Source organism: Salmo salar, chromosome ssa10 (genome assembly GCF_905237065.1).
Source record: "Salmo salar chromosome ssa10, Ssal_v3.1, whole genome shotgun sequence".
Taxonomy (NCBI): Eukaryota; Metazoa; Chordata; class Actinopteri; order Salmoniformes; family Salmonidae; genus Salmo; species Salmo salar.
The window spans coordinates 29221697-29240590 of record NC_059451.1 but is presented as its reverse complement, the minus strand read 5'-3'; the positions used below and the strand labels follow the sequence as shown (position 1 = coordinate 29240590).

General features: G+C 44.4%; 1 protein-coding gene across 1 annotated transcript in view; it reads right to left on the bottom strand.

Moving 5' to 3' along the window:
* Positions 1 to 18894, bottom strand: part of si:ch211-51h4.2 (uncharacterized) — a 107974-nt gene that overhangs the window by 69211 nt on the left and 19869 nt on the right. Inside the window, exon 7 of the mRNA XM_014216738.2 lies at positions 4898 to 4963. Coding sequence (XP_014072213.2) covers positions 4898 to 4963 — 66 coding nt within the window. The remainder of the gene's footprint in view (positions 1 to 4897; positions 4964 to 18894) is intronic.

Here is an 18894-nt window from a genome sequence, read left to right as displayed (position 1 = left end):
GCAGATCCTCTCAAGCTCTGTCAGGTTGGATGGGGAGCGTTGCTGTACAGCTATTTTCAGGTCTCTCCAGAGATATTTGATCTAGTTCAAGTCCGGGCTCTGATTGGGCCACTCATGGACATTCAGAGACTTGTCCTGAAACCACTCCTGCGTTGTCTTGGCTGTGTGCTTAGGGTCATTGTCCTGTTGGAAGGTGAAACTTTGCCCCAGTCTGAGGTCCTGAGCACTCTGGAGCAGGTTTTCATCAAGGATTTCTCTGTACTTTGTGCCGTTCATCTTTGCCTCGATCCTGACTAGTTTCCCAGTCCCTGCCGCTGAAAAACATCCCCACAGCATGATGCTGCCACCACCATTCTTCACCGTAGGGAAGGTGCCAGGTTTCCTCCAGACGCGACGCTTGGCATTCAGGCCAAAAGTGTTCCATCTTGGTTTCATCAGACCTGAGAATCTTGTTTCTCATGGTCTGAGAGTCTTTAGCTGCCTTTCAGCAAACTCCAAGCGGGCTATCATGTGCCTTTTACTGAGGAGTGGCTACCGTCTGGCCACCCTACCATAAAGGCCTGATTGGTGGAGTGCTGCAGAGATGGTTGTCCGTCTGGAAGGTTGTCCTTCTGGAAGGTTCTCCAATCTTCACAGAGGAACTCTGGAGCTCTGTCAGAGGGACCATTGGGTTCTTGGTCACCTCCCTGACCAAGGCCCTTCTTACCCGATTGCTCAGTTTGGCCGGGTGGCCAGCTCTAGGAAGAGTCTTGATGGTTCCAAATTTCTTCCATTTAAGAATGATGGAGGCCACTGTGTTTTTGGGGACCTTCAATGCTGCAGAAATGTTTTGGTACCCTTCCCCAGATCCTGTCTCGGAAATCTACGGACAATTACTTCAACCTCATGGCTTGGTTTTTGCTCTGACATGCACTGTCAACTGTGGGACCTTATATAGACAGTTGTGTGCCCTTCCAAATTATGTCCAATCAATTGAATTTACCACAGGTGAACTTTAATCAAGTTGTAGAAACATCTCAAGGATGATCAATGGAAACGAGATGCACCTGACATCCATTTCGTGTCTCGTAGCAAAGGGTCTGAATACTTATGTAAATAAGGTATTTAATTTTTATTTATTTTTTACCTTTTTACCTTTTTACCTTTACCAAGTCAGTTAAGAACAAATTCTTATTTACAATGACGGACCACCCCAGCCAAGCACTAACCCAGACAACGCTGGGCCAATTGTGCGCCACCCTATGGGAATCCCAATCACGGCCGGTTGTGATACAGCCTGGAATCGGACCAGGGTCTGTCGTGATGTCTCTAGCACTGAGATGCAGTGCCTTTGACCGCTGCGCCACTAAAATTTCTAAAAACCTGTTTTCGCTTTGTCATTATGGGGTATTGTGTGTAGATTGCTGAGGATTTAAAAAAATGTAATCAATTTTAAAATGAGGCTATAACGTTACAAAATGTGGAAAAAGTCAAGGGGTCTGAATACTTTCCGAAGGCACTATAGGCTGTGTGGGGAGAGTGACAGTGTGAAATAATAGCATCCACAGTCCAGATGGGAGTATTGACAGTGTGGATTTGTCTGTAACATCCTTATTTCTGCACGCTGGAGCTGACACCACACCAGAGTAGCATGATAGGGCATACCGCCATAAGGGAAACAAGACCCATTCTTAAAACCTGGACTCTGAATCACTGAATCGCTCACTACAAACTCACTGGAAAAGAAACTGAATTGCTCACTACAAGCTCACTGGAAAAGAAACATCTAAGGCAGGCTTTGCTGGTTTTTACTAACTAATGAGCAATATAGACAGTCTTATACTCAAGCAGGAAGCTAAATAAGAAGATAATGAACTCACCCCGTTCAAATCACAAACTATACATTTTTGCATCACAGAAAAACAATAAATAGCTCTCAGGAATGACTCTGAATAGCTTTACAACAGTAACATCCCCCATTAGTGTTACTCTTATTACTTACTAACTTACTACTCTTGGGCAGTTTGGCTATTCAAATCCATGCCCTTTCAGACTAAACAGAGGCAGGAGGATATATGTTAGTATGATAATAAAGTGTGGCTAGCTGTCTGTGTAGATTCATCAGCCTGCCATCCCAGGGCTCCTCTTCACAAAGCACTTTTCAAATGAAATACTCTAGCAGGCCACACCAAGAGGAGAGGAGGAGAGATAGCCGTAAGCAGTAAGCAATAACACAGCTCAAAGCGTTTAAGGATAATTTTCCCAGATAAATAAACAGATTAATTATTCATATCCGAGGAACTTTAAAGTGCTTTCATGGTTTGGTTGCTTGGTAGATAAACGGATCCTTTCAGCCTGATAACAGAGTATTATTTCTTGTTGTGGAATTTGTCTCTAGTGTATGTTTTCAGAGGAAGCTAGAGGAAGTGCTTTAATTAAAATGAAAAAGCTCTGTACTCCGAGCTCCACCTTACTCAAGGGCAAAAGGAACATCAGAGCAACTTTTAAAAGGTAAAAGGCAAGTTTAGGAGATCAAATTCTGCTCTGATTTTAGATATCAGCCTTGGTGATATACCTCACAATCTTTCACATAAGAGGTTAAGATCATTTCTAATAAAAAATATAAACATCCAAACAAACAACTCATCAAACCTGAGAATACAGTGTGAAAGTCTATACATAGAACTAACTATCCTGTTCCTCAAACATTATCACCATTTCCCATCAGAGGCCCAACATAATTTCCAGACTGGCAAAAGAGATTGAGATACGCAATTATCTCAAGGACAGACCCAGCAGAAATGACAGAAACTAGTACCAGGTTGCAATTAGAGGCACTTTTTTATTGAATTAAGATACCGTATGCTGTTCTTGGAGAGGCTACCAGAGTCTGCTTATTCAATTTTCCTGTTTATGTGTGGAGCTAGTGCTGAATACTGATGGCCACTTCAACATGGAACCTGACAGATACTGACTTGAATTTTACCGGTTACTTTTTGAAAGGGCACCTTTGATTTCATTTCTAAGATGTTGGAGAAAAAGAAGCACCTATTTTATATGTTGTCATATGAATAGATTAAAGAAATACAATTTATTTTTCAATGTGAATCTTGATATGTGTAGTGAAAAAAACAAAAATAATGTATTCTCTATATCAAAAAAATTTCTCAGATATTGTATAAAGTATTATTTCTGTTTTGTTCTACTTGTAAAACCGGTGTTTATACTGAAAAAGAGACCCTGCCTTTGGGCAAGATATAATGAGTGCATTTCTAAGTCGTGGTGTTTCAAGTTGTGCGAAAATACATTTTTCTTGTACAGACAGAGGCCGTAATCCTTTCAGTTAAGACAGTAGTTACTGGAGAAATCTCAAATATGAGTTAAAAGTAAAACATTTAGAGTAATGATAAAAAGGAATGAATTGTTCAAAGCAAAGCTTTCTAAAGACTGAGACTTTAAAGAGAAACAGTCTTACAAAATTATAGAAACATGAGGAGCAATATTCACAAGGACCTACTGCCCGAATCCAATAAATATATAAATAAAATGCAAAAAGCCACAATGTTTTATGTTTGTGTTTAAACATCATGGTGTAGTCTTAATTATGCTTTCCTTACATCTCGAACTAAAACTTAGGACTATTAAAAAACATAGTGTTCTAATTTGCTTGAGGTGTGCAGCTACATACACACTGAGTGTACAAAACATTAGGAACACTTGCTCTTTCCATGACAGATTGACCAGATGAATCCAGGTGAAAGCTATGATCCGTCATTGGTGTCACCTGTTAAATCCACTTCAATCAGTGTAGATGAAGGGGAGAAGACAGGTTAAAGAAGGATTTTTAAGACTGGAGACAATTGGGACACGGATCGTGTATGTATACCATTCAGAGGGTGAACAGGTTTGAGTGTGTCAAGAACTGCAAAGCTGCTGGGTTTTTTACGCTCAACAGTTTCCCGTGTGTATCAAGAATGGTCCTGCACCCAAAGGACATCCAGCCAACTTGACACAAGTGTGGGAAGCATTGAAGTCAACACGGGCCAGCATCCCTGTGGAACGCCTCGACACCTTGTAAAGTCCATGCCCCGACAAATTTAGGCTGTTCTGAGGGCAAAAGGGGGTGCAACTCAATATTATATCCTAATGTTTTATACACTCAGTGTATAACGCTTAATGTACTAATGGGTAATGAAGCATTCCAGGGACCGACCAGGACCAACCCTGCTTAGCTTCAGCAGCATGCCACCCTGCATCCCTCTGCCGGCATTCTGCTGAAACTAAGCAGGGTTGGTCCTGGTTGGTCCCTGGAATGCTGCTGGAAGTGGTGTCGGAGGGCCAGTAGGAGGCACTCTTTCCTCTGGTTAAAAACAATATATATCCCAATTCCCCATGGCAGTGATTGGGGACTTGTCCTGTGTAGGGTGATGTTAAATTGGTGTCCTGACTTTGTGTTGTCACTAAAGATCCCATGGCACTTATTGTAAGAGAATGGGTGTTAATCCCAGTGTCATGGCTAAATTCCCAATCAATTTACCTGGGAAATTATGTTGTGACAGCCATTACGATATTCTCAAAACAGTCTAGTGTTATGACAGCACAACTCAAGCTAAGTGTTATGTTTGAAGGCTGTCAATTGCACTGCCAATTAGATAAAGAAGATCTTGTTAGCCAAATGGTCTTGCTTTACTGATATGGCCCTAATCCTAAAATTGTAACCCTAATTTACCCCAGTCAATCACTCAACCGCCCTATTGAAGTCATAATTGGCAAAGACTTTGAGAAGTACTTACACCTCAAAAGGGGTAAAGAGTAAATAGTAGAACATGGAAACTACCCACACACTGTAATGAGACAATATTTTGACCATTAGGATATGTCTGTCACTGCCCTTGTGTTTTTGTCACTGCAGACTTACCTCACATGTAGAAGAGCGGCGTAGGCCTCACTGCCAGCTAGGACATAGCTGATCCCAATAGACACACTGAGAACAGAGAGAGGGGACTTGTTATTTATAAGCCCTCACTTCATCACACTAATTAGTGTCTGTTTCACTCAAGTGTGCAGTGACGAGTTACCGGTACTCAAACTGACATCAAGCAGGAAATCTGTGCCTTCAACAGACTGAGGTAAAGTTACCACAAGACAAGTACTTTGGACTTCAAATAAGTGACAGAAAGACAAGCTCATATCTTATAGATATCTTACAGTTTCCTTTTTCACATCGGAAACAACAGTATCATCTTTGAGGGTGTAATATGTGAACATTGTGTTTTGAAAGGCATCAGGCCACAAAATCGAATCAAGGAGCAGGAAAAAACATCAAATCAAGAAGATGACATTTGGATTTGTGACATACAGTAGGCAGAGTGAGGATGATAAAGGATGATGAAGAAGGAGCTAGTTGATGATGAAGGAGAATGAGATACTGTATAGATAATGTAGATGCTGGGTGGGAAGAGGGAATTGACTTAACAGTGCTGTTTATCATCCCAAGGCCACTGTCAGCAGGCAGCACTGTGCAGCAGCAGTGTTGAGGTGTAGTGATGGTTGTTTTAGGAGCAGACAGGCGGAGGGGGGGGAGAGAGGGGTCACACAGATGAGCATTGATCGACTACTAAGCCCCTTGAACACAATGAAGGGGGTATCGATTGAGAAAGCGTTAGTGAGAGCTGTCTAAATGCTGATAACAAGGCCCATTCCATCAACAGAGTGTGGGCCAGTCCAGAGTAATAAACCAAACATTACACTGAAGATCACTGCTGACATTTTGGTTAGCGCTCGTGTCCGGTGGTGTGATTCTCATTGGTTTATGTACTGTATTTATTCTTTAACCAGGCAAAATAAAAAGGCACATATGCTTTGGTATCAAGGACTGAAAGGCCAAAATATTATGGTACAAACTCAATGACACAAGATAAATCAATAAAATGGAAAATAACAAGGTTTTTGAAGCTTTAAGGCATACTACCTACCACATAGGACCAATGTTCTGAATGGTTTATTGATCAGAACAAAATAATCTCATTATGCAAATCCAGCGTTATAAATAATGCCACCTACAAAATGAAGTCAGCTGATTAATGCTCGCTTCCTCATTTGTGCAGAATATATTTGACTGGACGGGCCATTATTTTGAGGAGAAAAATAAGAAGTGTTCGTTAGGAAAGACATGACATTTCACCTATAAATAACAGGCGGCTCCCCGCCAGTCTAGAGGGCACGGGATGGATTAAAAATCCACTTAGTGTTCTGATCCTACAAGGTCAAGTCTTCCCCTTAGTCACAGACAGCAGAGGAAAGGGAGAGAAAGCGCAAGAGAGAGAGAGACCAGCGATAACGCACTCCAGTGCCTCGCCTTCATTAACCTTTTTGTCTTTATTAAAAGATCTTCATCAGCCCAGCGGGCTGGCCACTGGTGACATTTTAGGAGTTTCCATGTTAACTCCTGAGAAGCTGTAGGGTCCCAGCAGGTGTGTCCTTCCTTCCCCTGAGGCTGTCTAGGGCTGTCTCTAGGTCTTCCTTAAAACCTTAGTATAGTGGCTACTCATTTAAAAGTTGCGTCAGTATAGCGTGCAATGTATTTCAATATAACAGAATAGCATGTTTTGAGTTTAATTTATCTGTGCTTAGTAGCTGAGGCTTCTTTGAGTGCACCATCAACTTGTTAATTTATCAGACATCACTTGCGTATTGTTAGGTTCTAAATATCAGAGTAAGAAACCGAAGGACACTATGAAAGCTTAAACCAAGTTTATTCATCCCAAAGGATCCAACAGCTGAACAGACAAAGACATGGGTCCACCAGAGGTGGTAGATATACCCCAATTTGGGGTGGAATCTCCTCCTTCTCTCTAAACACTACCTTCTCCCTTAACGTGACCTGACCATACCTCGACCCCCTTCATCGCTAATCCACGGCTCTCTCCCCTTATCAGTGCCTGCCACATGTGATCGTTTTCCCTACACTCAGTACAATCCAAGCTTAATTGCACTGATCATATATATTCCTTCTACAGATAAGCATTAACTTCGGGTGCAGACCCTCTAGACCCTAGCACTCAATATTTCAATAGGATACCTGATAATTAACACTACCATATCCGGACTGAATGTAAATGCTATACATTTCCCTCTCTCCCTCAATGAATAAGTATATTTTATATTCTCAGAACCCAACAGTATATTCAGTGTGACGGCCCTGAATTTGTCTGAACCGTCTCAGTGCTTCTCCTTCCAATAGGGCGCTTCCCCTTCAATTCCCAATTAAATAGCCAGCATCAGCTGCGCAAAAGTGGGGTTTGTGATGGTGGTGCGAATGAGGATGTGTTCAACCCTCAGTTCCGGAGCTTCTTTACTCAGTTTGTTTTGTTGTATTTAAAAGTGTGCTTTGTAGCATTGTCTCAAGTTTAACCAGGATCAGATCCACTCATTGCTTCCTTTGGACTACACATCTCAGTTGGTCTCCGCTGGTTCTTCATGGCCTTTCTACTCTGTTGGCGGATTGGATTATCTGACTTACCGACTGACTACAACTTTTTTGCATACGGTATTTCATTTGTTTTGGTGTGATGTATACCGTGATGATTTATGTGGTCAGTTGTAGTTGAAGACTTATTGAGATTTGATTCTCTTTATGGTTGTGTGGTAAAAGAGTTGATATTTTGATTGTATGATTGAGACTGGGTTTACGCTACACTTGTATGAATGGACAAACATTGCGTGACTAAGGTCACTTGAGTTCCCTGAACTCCTTTACCGGGCTGGACTATTTTAGGCCCGAGGTACAGGACTTTTCTGGAAGAACCAGAGCTCATTGTTTGTTATTATTATGTGTTTGTGATCATTTATGTTGCTAATACAACCCAAGCAAAAGAACACATTTGTTTTTAAGTTATTTCCAATGTTTTAAGGGTTTGTGAAAAGTGTATTTCCATACTGACTTTTACATGAGTCCTTTGTATTTGTGTAGACTTTAATGACCAGACGGGGCTCAATCCCTCCCAAACCAAAAGGACAAATCAATATTATCTCTGGTAAGGAACAATCTACCTAACACCCCTACAAACAACAACCTCAAGTTAAAACCGTTACATCAGTCAACACATATATTTTAAGAATATAATGGAATATAACAGAATGTTTTTGTTTCTCTTACAATAAAATCATTACAGTGTAACACCAGTTATATTAAGTAATAGGCTACAGTCCAGTTACAGATTCTTCTGACAAATTAGAAACAAAAAAAGAGGTGTCTTTTTCCGGGTGTGCACGCGCTTACTTTTTATGTAAATATAAAACAGTAAGTGTAATGTGGTATCGACACTGGGAGGCTGCTCTCTGATCCCTTGTACCATCTCCTGTCGTTGTGCAAGGCACTTAACGCCCCACAAAGTAAAAAACTTTTGTATAAAACACATGTGGCCAAACATGTGATTCAGCACCCCTACTTCCCGTGGCTATGCTAGCATATTGAGTTGCAATGTCCCATAGATTGGATACCCAAATCGACTGGAAGTATCTATACTGAAAAAAATATCAACGCAACATTCAACAATTTAAAGATTTTACTAAGTTACATTTCATATAAGGAAATCAGTGAATTGAAATAAATTCATAAGGCCCTAATCTATGGATTTCACATGACTGGGCAGGGGCACAGCCATGGGTGGGCCTGCGAGGGCATAGGCCCACCCACTTGGGAGCCAGGTACACCCACTGTGGAGCCAGGCCCAGCCAATCAGAATTAGTTTTTCCCCACAAAAGGGCATCATTACAGACAGATATACTCCTCAGTTTCATCAGCTGTCCGGGTGGCTTGTCTCAGACGATCCCGCAAGTATAGAAGTCGGATGTGGAGGTCCTGGGCTGGCGTGGCGTCACGTGGTCTGCAGTTGTGAGGCCAGTTGGATATACTGCCAAATTCTCTAAAATGACATTGGAGGCGGCTTATGGTAGAGAAATGAACATTCAATTCTCTGGCAACAGCTCTGGTTCTCTGTGTTTGGCGCCGACAGGAATGGACACCTCGCTTAGGAAACAATGCAGTATTTCTTTTTTTTTACGTATTATTTCTTACACTGTTACCCCAGGAAATCTTAAGTCCAATTACATACAGCCGGGAGGAACTATTGGATATAAGAGCAACGTCAACTTACCAACACTACGACCAGGAATCCGACTTTCCCGAAGCGGATCCTCTGTTTGGACCACCACCCAGGACAATGGATTGGATCCCAGTAGGCGACCCAAAACAACGGCGCCGCAGAAGGGGCAGACGGAGCGGTCTTCTGGTCAGGCTCCGTAGAAGGGCACATCGCTCACCGCTCCCGAGTATACTACTCGCCAATGTCCAGTCTCTTTACAACAAAGTAGACGAAATTCGAGCAAGGGTTGCCTTCCAGAGAGACATCAGAGATTGTAACATTCTTTGTTTCACGGAAACATGGCTCACTCGGGATACGTTATCAGAGTCAGTACAGTCACCCGGTTTCTTCACGCATCGCGCCGACAGAAACAAACATCTCTCTGGTAAGAAGAAGGGCGGGGGTGTATGCCTTATGATTAACGAGTCGTGGTGTGATCATAACAACATACAGGAACTCAAGTCCTTTTGTTCACCTGACCTAGAATTCCTTACGATCAAATGCCGACCGCATTATCTACCAAGAGAATTCTCTTCGATTATAATCACAGTCGTGTATATCCCCCCCCAAGTAGACACCTCGACGGCCCTGAAATAACTTCATTGGACTCTATGTAAACTGGAAACCACATGTCCTGAGGCTGCATTTATTGTAGCTGGGGATTTTAACAAGGCTAATCTGAAAACAAGGCTCCCTAAATTTTATCAGCATATCGAATGCGCGACCCGGGCTGGTAAAACTCTGGACCATTGCTACTCTAATTTCCGCGACGCATACAAAGCCATCCCTCGCCCTCCTTTCGGCAAATCTGACCACGACTCCATTTTGTTGCTCCCAGCCTATAGACAGAAACTAAAACAGGAAACGCCCGTGCTCAGGTCTGTTCAACGCTGGTCCAACCAATCGGATTCCACGCTTCAAGATTGCTTCAATCACGTGGACTGGGATATGTTCCGGATAGCATCGGACAATAACATTGATGTATACGCTGATTCGGTGAGTGAGTTTATTAGCAAAGGCATCGGTGATGTGGTACCCACGGTGAAAATGAAAACCTTCCCCAACCAGAAACCGTGGATTGATGGCAGCATTCACGCAAAACTGAAAGCACGAACCACTGCTTTTAATCATGGCAAGGCGACCGGAATCATAACCGAATACAAGTGTAGCTATTCCCTCTGCAAGGCAATCAAACAAGCTAAGCGTCAGTATAGAGACAAAGTAGAGTTGCAATTCAATGGCTCAGACACGAGACGTATGTCGCAGGGTCTACAGTCAATCATGGACTACAAAAAGAAAACCAGCCCCATCGCAGACACCGATGTCTTGCTCCCACACCAACTAAACAACTTCTTTGCTCGCTTTGAGGACAATACCTGCGGGCTCTCCTTCACCACAGCCAACGTGAGAAAAACATTTAAACGTGTTAACCCTCGCAAGGCTGCCAGCAAAGACGGCATCCCTAGCCGTGTCCTCAGAGCATGCGCAGACCAGCTGGCTGGTGTGTTTACGGACATATTCAATCAATCCCTATCCCGGTCTGCTGTTCCCACATGCTTCAAGAGGGCCACCATTATTCCTGTTCCCAAGAAAGCTAAGGTAACTGAGCTAAACGACTATCGCCCTGTAGCACTCACTTCCGTCATCATGAAATGCTTTGAGAGACTAGTCAAGGATCATATCACCTCCACCCTACCTGATACCCTAGACCCACTCCAATTTGCTTACCGCCCCAAAAGGTCCACAGACGACGCAATCGCAATTAAACTGCACACTGCCCTAACTCAACTGGACAAGAGGAATACCTATGTAAGAATGCTGTTCATCGATTACAGCTCAGCATTCAACACCATAGTACTCTCCAAACTCGTCATTAAGCTCGAGACCCTGGGTCTCGACCCCGCCCTGTGCAACTGGGTCCTGGACTTTCTGACGGGCCGCCCCCAGGTGGTGAGGGTAGGAAACAACATCTCCACCCCGCTGATCCTCAACACTGGGGCCCCACAAGGGTGCGTTCTCAGCCCTCTCCTGTACTCCCTGTTCACCCATGACTGCGATGCCATGCACATCTCCAACTCAATCATCAAGTTTGCAGACGACACTACAGTGGTAGGCTTTATTACCTACAACGAAAAGACGGCCTACAGTGAGGAGGTGAGGGCCCTCGGAGTGTGGTGTCAGGAAAATTACCTCACACTCAACGTCAACAAAACAAAGGAGATGATCGTGGACTTCAGGAAACAGCAGAGGGTGCTAATTATCCACATCGCCGGGACAGTAGTGGAGAAGGTGGAAAGTTTTAAGTTCCTCGGCGTAGACATCACGGACAAACTGAAATGGTCCACCCACACAGACAGCGTGGTGAAAAAGACGCAACAGCGCCTCTTCAACCTCAGGAAGCTGAAGAATTTGGCTTGTCACCGAAAACACTCACAAACTTATACAGATGCACAATCGAGAGCATCCTGTCGGGCTGTATCACCGCCTGGTACGGCAACTGCTCCGCCCACAACAGTAAGGCTCTCCAGAGGGTAGTGAGGTCTGCACAACGCATCACCGGGGGCAAACTACCTGCCCTTCAGGACACCTACACCACCCGATGTCACAGGAAGGCCAAAAAGATCATCAAGGACAACAACCACCCGAGCCACTGCCTGTTCACCCCGCTATCATCCAGAAGGCGAGATCAGTACAGGTGCATCAACGCTGGGACCGAGAGACTGAAAAACAGCTTCTATCTCAAGGCCATCGGACTGTTAAACAACCATCTCTAACACTGAGTAGCTGCTGCCAACATACAGACTCAATCTCTAGCCACTTTAATTATAAAAAATTGGATGTAATAAATGTATCACTAGTCACTTAAACAATGCCACTTTATATAATGTCTACATACCCTACATTACTCATCCCATATGTATATACTGTACTCTATACCATCTACTGCATCTTGCCTATGCCGTTCGGCCATCGCTCATCCATATATTTATATGTACATCTTCTTAATTATTCCTTTACACTTGTGTGTATAAGGTAGTTGTTGTGAAATTGTTAGATGACTGTTAGATGATATTACTGCACGATCGGAACTAGAAGAACAAGCATTTCGCTACACTCGCATTAACATCTGCTAACCAAGTGTATGTGACCAATAGAATTTGATTTGATTTGGTGGACATTCCTGCAGTCAACATGCTCCCTCAAATCTTGAGACATCTGTGGCATTGTGTTGTGTGACAACTGCTCATTTTAGAGTGACCTTGTGTAATGATCATGCTTTTTAACATTTTCACCTGTGAGTTCCAAATATCTCAAATAGTCGCCCCAGCTTGAGTTTTTTTATGCGGATGATGTCAGAATGCACTCACAGGATAGTTAACCTGCACTGCCCTCAAACCAAGACACATGCTGACTGCTAATTATCTTTAGGCTATATTTCATCTTGTCAATTATAAATTATTTTCTGACAAGTTTTATTTTCTAAGAACGGTTTGAATTGAGGTGTGTTCCGCCTCCTCATTAATTCAGATAGAAGTAGCCCATTTCACAGTTGCGGACAATTTTTGTTTGAGGCTTTTCTGAACCTGTCACGTCCTGACCAGCAGAGGGAGTAGTTGTGTAGTATTTTGGTCAGGACGTGGCAGAAGAAGTTTGTGTTGAATGGTTTTTCAAGTATGTCTGTTGGTCTGTGTGGCTCCCGATCAGGAACAGCTGGTTATCGTTGTTCCTGATTGGGAGTCATATATTAGGAGTGTGTTTTTCACCTGGGGTTTGTGGGTTGTTGATTTAGCACTGCTTTATGTTAGCCTGCTAAACTGTTCCTGTCGGTCTATTGTTTCTTGTTTTTTCTTGGTGTTCACATTAAAATAAAATATGATGAGCACGCAACCCGCTGCGTATTGGTCCACTTTTTCCGACAGCGATTTCTCCATATCTTCAGACGAAGAGGAGCGTTACAGAATCTCCCACTACAAAAGGACCAAGCAGCGGAGAAGGGAGCGATGGGAATATGATATGGACTGTCGGGAAAAGGAGACATGGGCAGAGTTGAGGATAGGCATTTCCAGGGCTGTGGAGGATTTAAGGGAGCGCGAGAGGCAGCCCGAAGATTTTTTTGAGGGGGGGCACACGGGTAGTTTGGCTGGGCGAGGAGTGAGCCCCAGGCCAAATCCCCGTACCTTTTTTGGGCAACCAGTGACTGGACAGGTCCCGTGCTTCGGGGTAATGGGTACTGTGGCGAGGCCAAGTATTTTTAGGCCGGTATGCGCAGTACCAGTGCCCCGCATTTACCAGGGGGAAGTGGGCATCCAGCCAGTAAGAGCGATGCCAGTTCTGCGCTCGAGACCGCCAGTACGCCTCTATGGTCCAGTGCGTCAGCCCAGTCCGACTCGTCATGTTCCCGCTCCCGCACCAGCATGCAGTCCAGAGTATCCGGCAACAGTGTGCAGTCCAGAGTATCCGGCAACAGTGTGCAGTCCAGAGTATCCTGCAACAGTGTGCAGTCCAGAGTATCCGGCAACAGTGTGCAGTCCAGAGTATCCGGCAACAGTGTGCAGTCCAGAGTATCCGGCAACAGTGTGCAGTCTAGAGTATCCGGCAACAGTGTCTAGTCCGGAACCGAGGGAGACTGCCTGCGACCCGGAACCGAGGGAGTCTGCCTGTGACCCGGAACCGAGGGAGTCTGCCTGTGACCCGGAACCGAGGGAGCCTGCCTGTGACCCGGAACCGGGGGAGTCTGCCTGTGACCCGGAACCGAGGGAGTCTGCCTGTGACCCGGGAACCGAGGGAGCCTGCCTGTGACCCGGAACCGAGGGGGTCTGCCTGTGACCCGGAACCAAAGGGGTCTGCCTGCGACCCGGAACCAAAGGGGTCTGCCTGTGACCCGGAACGGAAGGGGTCTGCCTGTGACCCGGAACCGAGGGAGCCTGCCTGTGACCCGGAACCGGGGGAGTCTGCCTGTGACCCGGAACCGAGGGAGTCTGCCTGTGACCCGGAACCGAGGGAGCCTGCCTGTGACCCGGAACCGAGGGGGTCTGCCTGTGACCCGGAACCAAAGGGGTCTGCCTGCGACCCGGAACCAAAGGGGTCTGCCTGTGACCCGGAACCGAGGGAGCCTGCCTGTGACCCGGAACCGAGGGTGTCTGCCTGCGACCCAGAACCGAAGGGGTCTGCCTGCGACCCGGAACGGAAGGGGTCTGCCTGTGACCCGGAACCGAGGGAGCCTGCCTGTGACCCGGAACCGGGGGAGTCTGCCTGTGACCCGGAACCGAGGGAGTCTGCCTGTGACCCGTAACCGAGGGAGCCTGCCTGTGACCCGGAACCGAGGGGGTCTGCCTGTGACCCGGAACCAAAGGGGTCTGCCTGCGACCCGGAACCAAAGGGGTCTGCCTGTGACCCGGAACCGAGGGAGCCTGCCTGTGACCCGGAACCGAGGGTGTCTGCCTGCGACCCAGAACCGAAGGGGTCTGCCTGTGACCCGGAACGGAAGGGGTCTGCCTGTGACCCGGGACCAAGGGAATCTGCCTGTGACCCAGAACCGAAGGGGTCTGCCTGCGACCCGGAACCGAAGGGGTCTGCCTGTGACCCAGAACCGGGTGAGTCTGCCTATGACCCGGAACTAAGGGAGTCTATCAGCAACCCGGAACTGAGTAAGTCTGTTGATGATCCGGAACTAAATGTGATTAACTGTGTACAAAATGAGTCTGCTTACAGCATGGAATGGAATGGGTCTGCCTACGATCTGGAACGGAATGGGTCTGCCTACGATCCGGAACGATGGGAGTCTGCCTACGGCCCGGAACTGAGCAAGTCTGTCTGCAGTCTGGAGGGCAGTAGGCCTGAGCCGGAACCACCTCCAGTTTAGGTGGGTTGGGCAGGGGGGTGTAGCACAAGTGCCGTCGTTGACGGCAGCCACCCTCCCTTCCCTCCCTAGTTTAGCGGGATTGGTGTATGTAGTAGGGTGTTTGATTTATTATTTCCGGGTTTTGGTCTATGTTCTATGTTTTGTATTTCTATGTTCTTTCTGGTTTGTTGTATTTCTATGTTTAGGTTGATGGGGGTTGGACTCTCAATTGGAGGCAGGTGCTTTCTCGTTGCCTCTGATTGAGAGTCCTATATATGGGTAATTGTTTGGTTTGGTGTTGTGGGAGATTGTTTCTTGTTTTGCCTGAGTGAGCCTGACAAGACTGTTTTGTTGTTTGTGCGTTCTTCGTTTTGTTATTTTGGTGTTCTCTTTATTTAAAATAAATAACAAGATGAGCATCCACATTCCTGCTGCGTTTTGATCCTCTATTCCCAACGACAGCCGTTACAGAACCTGACAAACTTCTCTCTTCAATGAGAGCCCAAGCACCTCCCCAGTGTTTCCCCAGATCAAGTATGCAGACAATTGTGCAGTCTAGCACAAACTCTTTCCCCCTGGCACATTTTCTGGCTGGCGCTCACATTGCCTTCATTGTTGTTTTCCTTACAAATAATAACTTTGGACATGTGTGCGCTCCTATCAAAGTAAGTGCCTTATTTTCTGTATATCGTGTTGTCGTTTCTACTTTGGCATACCGTATGTATGTATGGAGCATAATGTATTACAGTTTCATTCACGTTTTCAAGTACTGGTGACAAATCATGCATTCCGATTCTGGCATAGATTGTAATGAACACATGATGTGTGTAAAATACCTTTTTGAAGGTTGTACTGATTATGATGAGTTAATGCTAGCTATTTGCCAGCTATGTGTGGCGCCATGTTTGTTGACATTTTACAATGCATTCTGGGTGTCACGTAAACCTCTGGCAGACCAAATATATTATAACAAATGAGGTGAGGGATGGTTCACTCATCTTTCGAGTAAACTTCTGGAAGTGAATGAAGGGAAGTTAACCTGTTAGGGCTAGGGGGCAGTGTTGACACGGCTGGATAAAAAACGTACCCGATTTAATCTGGTTACTACTCCTGCCCAGTAACTAGAATATGCATATAATTATTGGCTTTGGATAGAAAACACTCCAAAGTTTCTAAAACTGTTTGAATGGTGTCTGTGAGTATAACAGAACTCAAATGGCAGATCAAAACCTGAGAGATTCCTTTACAGGAAGTGGCCTGTCTGACCATTTATTGTCTTTCTTTGACATCTCATTCAATTACAAAGGATCTCTGCGGTAACGTGACACTTCCCACGGCTCCAATAGGCTCTCAAAGCCCCGGAAAAACCTGAATGTCGTCACCCCAGCCCCAGGCTGAAACACATTATCACCTTTCTCAAGTGGCCGATCAAGGGACAATGGGCATTAGGCGCGTGCACTGGTCGCCCCCGTCTTTGTGTTTTTTCCTCTGTTTGCCGAAAAGGAGATTCACGGTCGGAATATTATCGCTTTTTTACGAGATAAATTGCATAAAAATTGATTTTAAACAGCGGACGACATGCTTCGAAGTACGGTAATGGAATATTTACTTGATTGAACAAAACATGCATGTATTGTATAACATAATGTCCTAGGTGTGTCATCTGATGAAGATCATCAAAGGTTAGTGCTGCATTTAGCTGTCTTCTGGGTTTTTGTGACATTATATGCTAGCTTGAAAAATGGGTGTCTGATTATTTCTGGCTTGGTACTCTGCTGACATAATCTAATGTTTTGCTTTCGTTGTAAAGCCTTTTTGAAATCGGACAGTGTGGTTAGATTAACGAGAGTCTTGTCTTTAAATAGCTGTAAAATAGTCATATGTTTGAGAAATTGAAGTAATAGGATTTTTAAGGTATTTGAAAATCGCGCCACAGGATTCAACTGGCTGTTACGTAGGTGGGACGAATTCGTCCCGCCTGCCCTAGAGAGGTTAATGATGGTAGACGACACACCCCCTTCAACATACATACTGCAAACTGACCAAACTTCTTGTCTCCTCTTCTTATCTTTGGTTGACCTGAAAAAACAAACATGGCGGCGCGCACAAACTACCCATTGTCAGATAATTTAGATTTTTACTCAATTATTTAGATCAATGGTGAGCTCACCCATGATGTGATGAATTGTAAATAGTCATTTATATTAGCTAATTCATATTATATTTTTTGTCAACCGAAAGCTAGCTAAATATGACTGCTTGTGTTAGGTCAATATTTCCTCAGTTAGCGCTAGGACTAATGTAGCCCACATTTTCCGGTTTGGATGATTGTGTTATTCTGTCACCACTTCTGTGAATGTCTGAACATTGCATCCAAAAATAAATGGGTCACATTCAGGACATAACACTGTAAGAACCCTGGAACCCAAAAGCATAATCAGCCTCCTAACTCCCCGTTGCGGTGATGCAATGTACCGTACTACACCACAATCCCGCTGCGGTATAAACTCAAAACTTTAAATTGAGGAACCACTATATATGACAGCTACCTCACAAGGTAAAAATCTGTCGTTTTGCCCCTGAGCAAGGCAGTTAACCCATTGTTCCCCGGGCACCATGGATGTCGATTAAGGCAACCTCTCTCACCTCTCTGATTCAGAGGGGTTGGGTTAAATGTGAAGGCATTCAGTTGTACAACTGACTAGGTATCTCCCTTTCCCTACCCCATCCACCACCAATGTGTAGCACCTATAGGGGATGTATAGCAGCCATTTTTCAACAGAACACTCACCCCTTATCAGCCATCACCATGGACAGCAGTGGGGATGAGAAACAATGCAACTCATCCAAAGAAGGAAATGGTTCATATTCACAATATACTATTTTGTAGAGACCACACTATAATAGACAAGCTATTGCTGTTAAGAAACATTACAATGATTTTCAAGAGCACAGATGGCAAAAACCTTGAGAAGAAATGTGCTTCAATGTAATATACAGAATGTCTGTAATGTCTGTCTGAGGGTCTGAACTGGTCTTATTTGTTGAGACATTGAAACGTTTATATTGTGAATGAGGACTCATCAGGATGAACAGAACAATACACATAATAGAGGTAACTAAGGTAGGCTTTATACTGTGTATCCCTTCATTATTCTCAACATTAATTGAAAATAACTCTACCATATTGTCATGACGTTGCCCTGTTGGGTGACACCTTTCCCCTTTTCTCTCCACTCTACAGAATGGACTCTTGGAAAGCCCTTTGTTAACATGGTGAGAGTTATGGTAACATAAAAAGGTTGGGGAATGGAACAATATTTCTCTTTCTCAACCAGTTGAAAGTGTCCATTTTTACTTAAAGAATATGATGTCAGATCAGTTGGTGTCTGGCACATTATATCTGATGATAGGACGACATAAATTGTATCTTGGAAAGCCTACACATTCTAGTTATCAGATTCACATGGAATTGTTGTGCAATTTAAATGTTTAAATATGAAACTATTTGTGAAAAGATGAAATGTAATTTTAGCTTCTAAATGAGAGAATTGTTTTCATAATTAAATTACACTCACTCAGTGGCCACGCTCAGGTGAACAGACATTGGTTGAGAACTATGAAACACGCCTTTATCTCCCCCAGTACAAAAGCCCGTTGACGGAAGTCAACCTTAATTCCCGATGATGTGAGGACTGGTGTCTATACGTTTAAAAAGTGCTAATTTCAACTACAACCTAACGAAATTAACATTTAGTTCCAGAAATGTTAGGACTGTTGTCCTAAAGCTTAAAAGGGCAAATTTCAACGTGGAGGTGACAACCACCACGCTGGAATGGTGAATTTTGACTAAACCAGCCAGAATACAGCGCGAGCTGCTTATGGCAACTTGGTCTGAACTTTGAACGGTTATTCACTAAAGAAGTG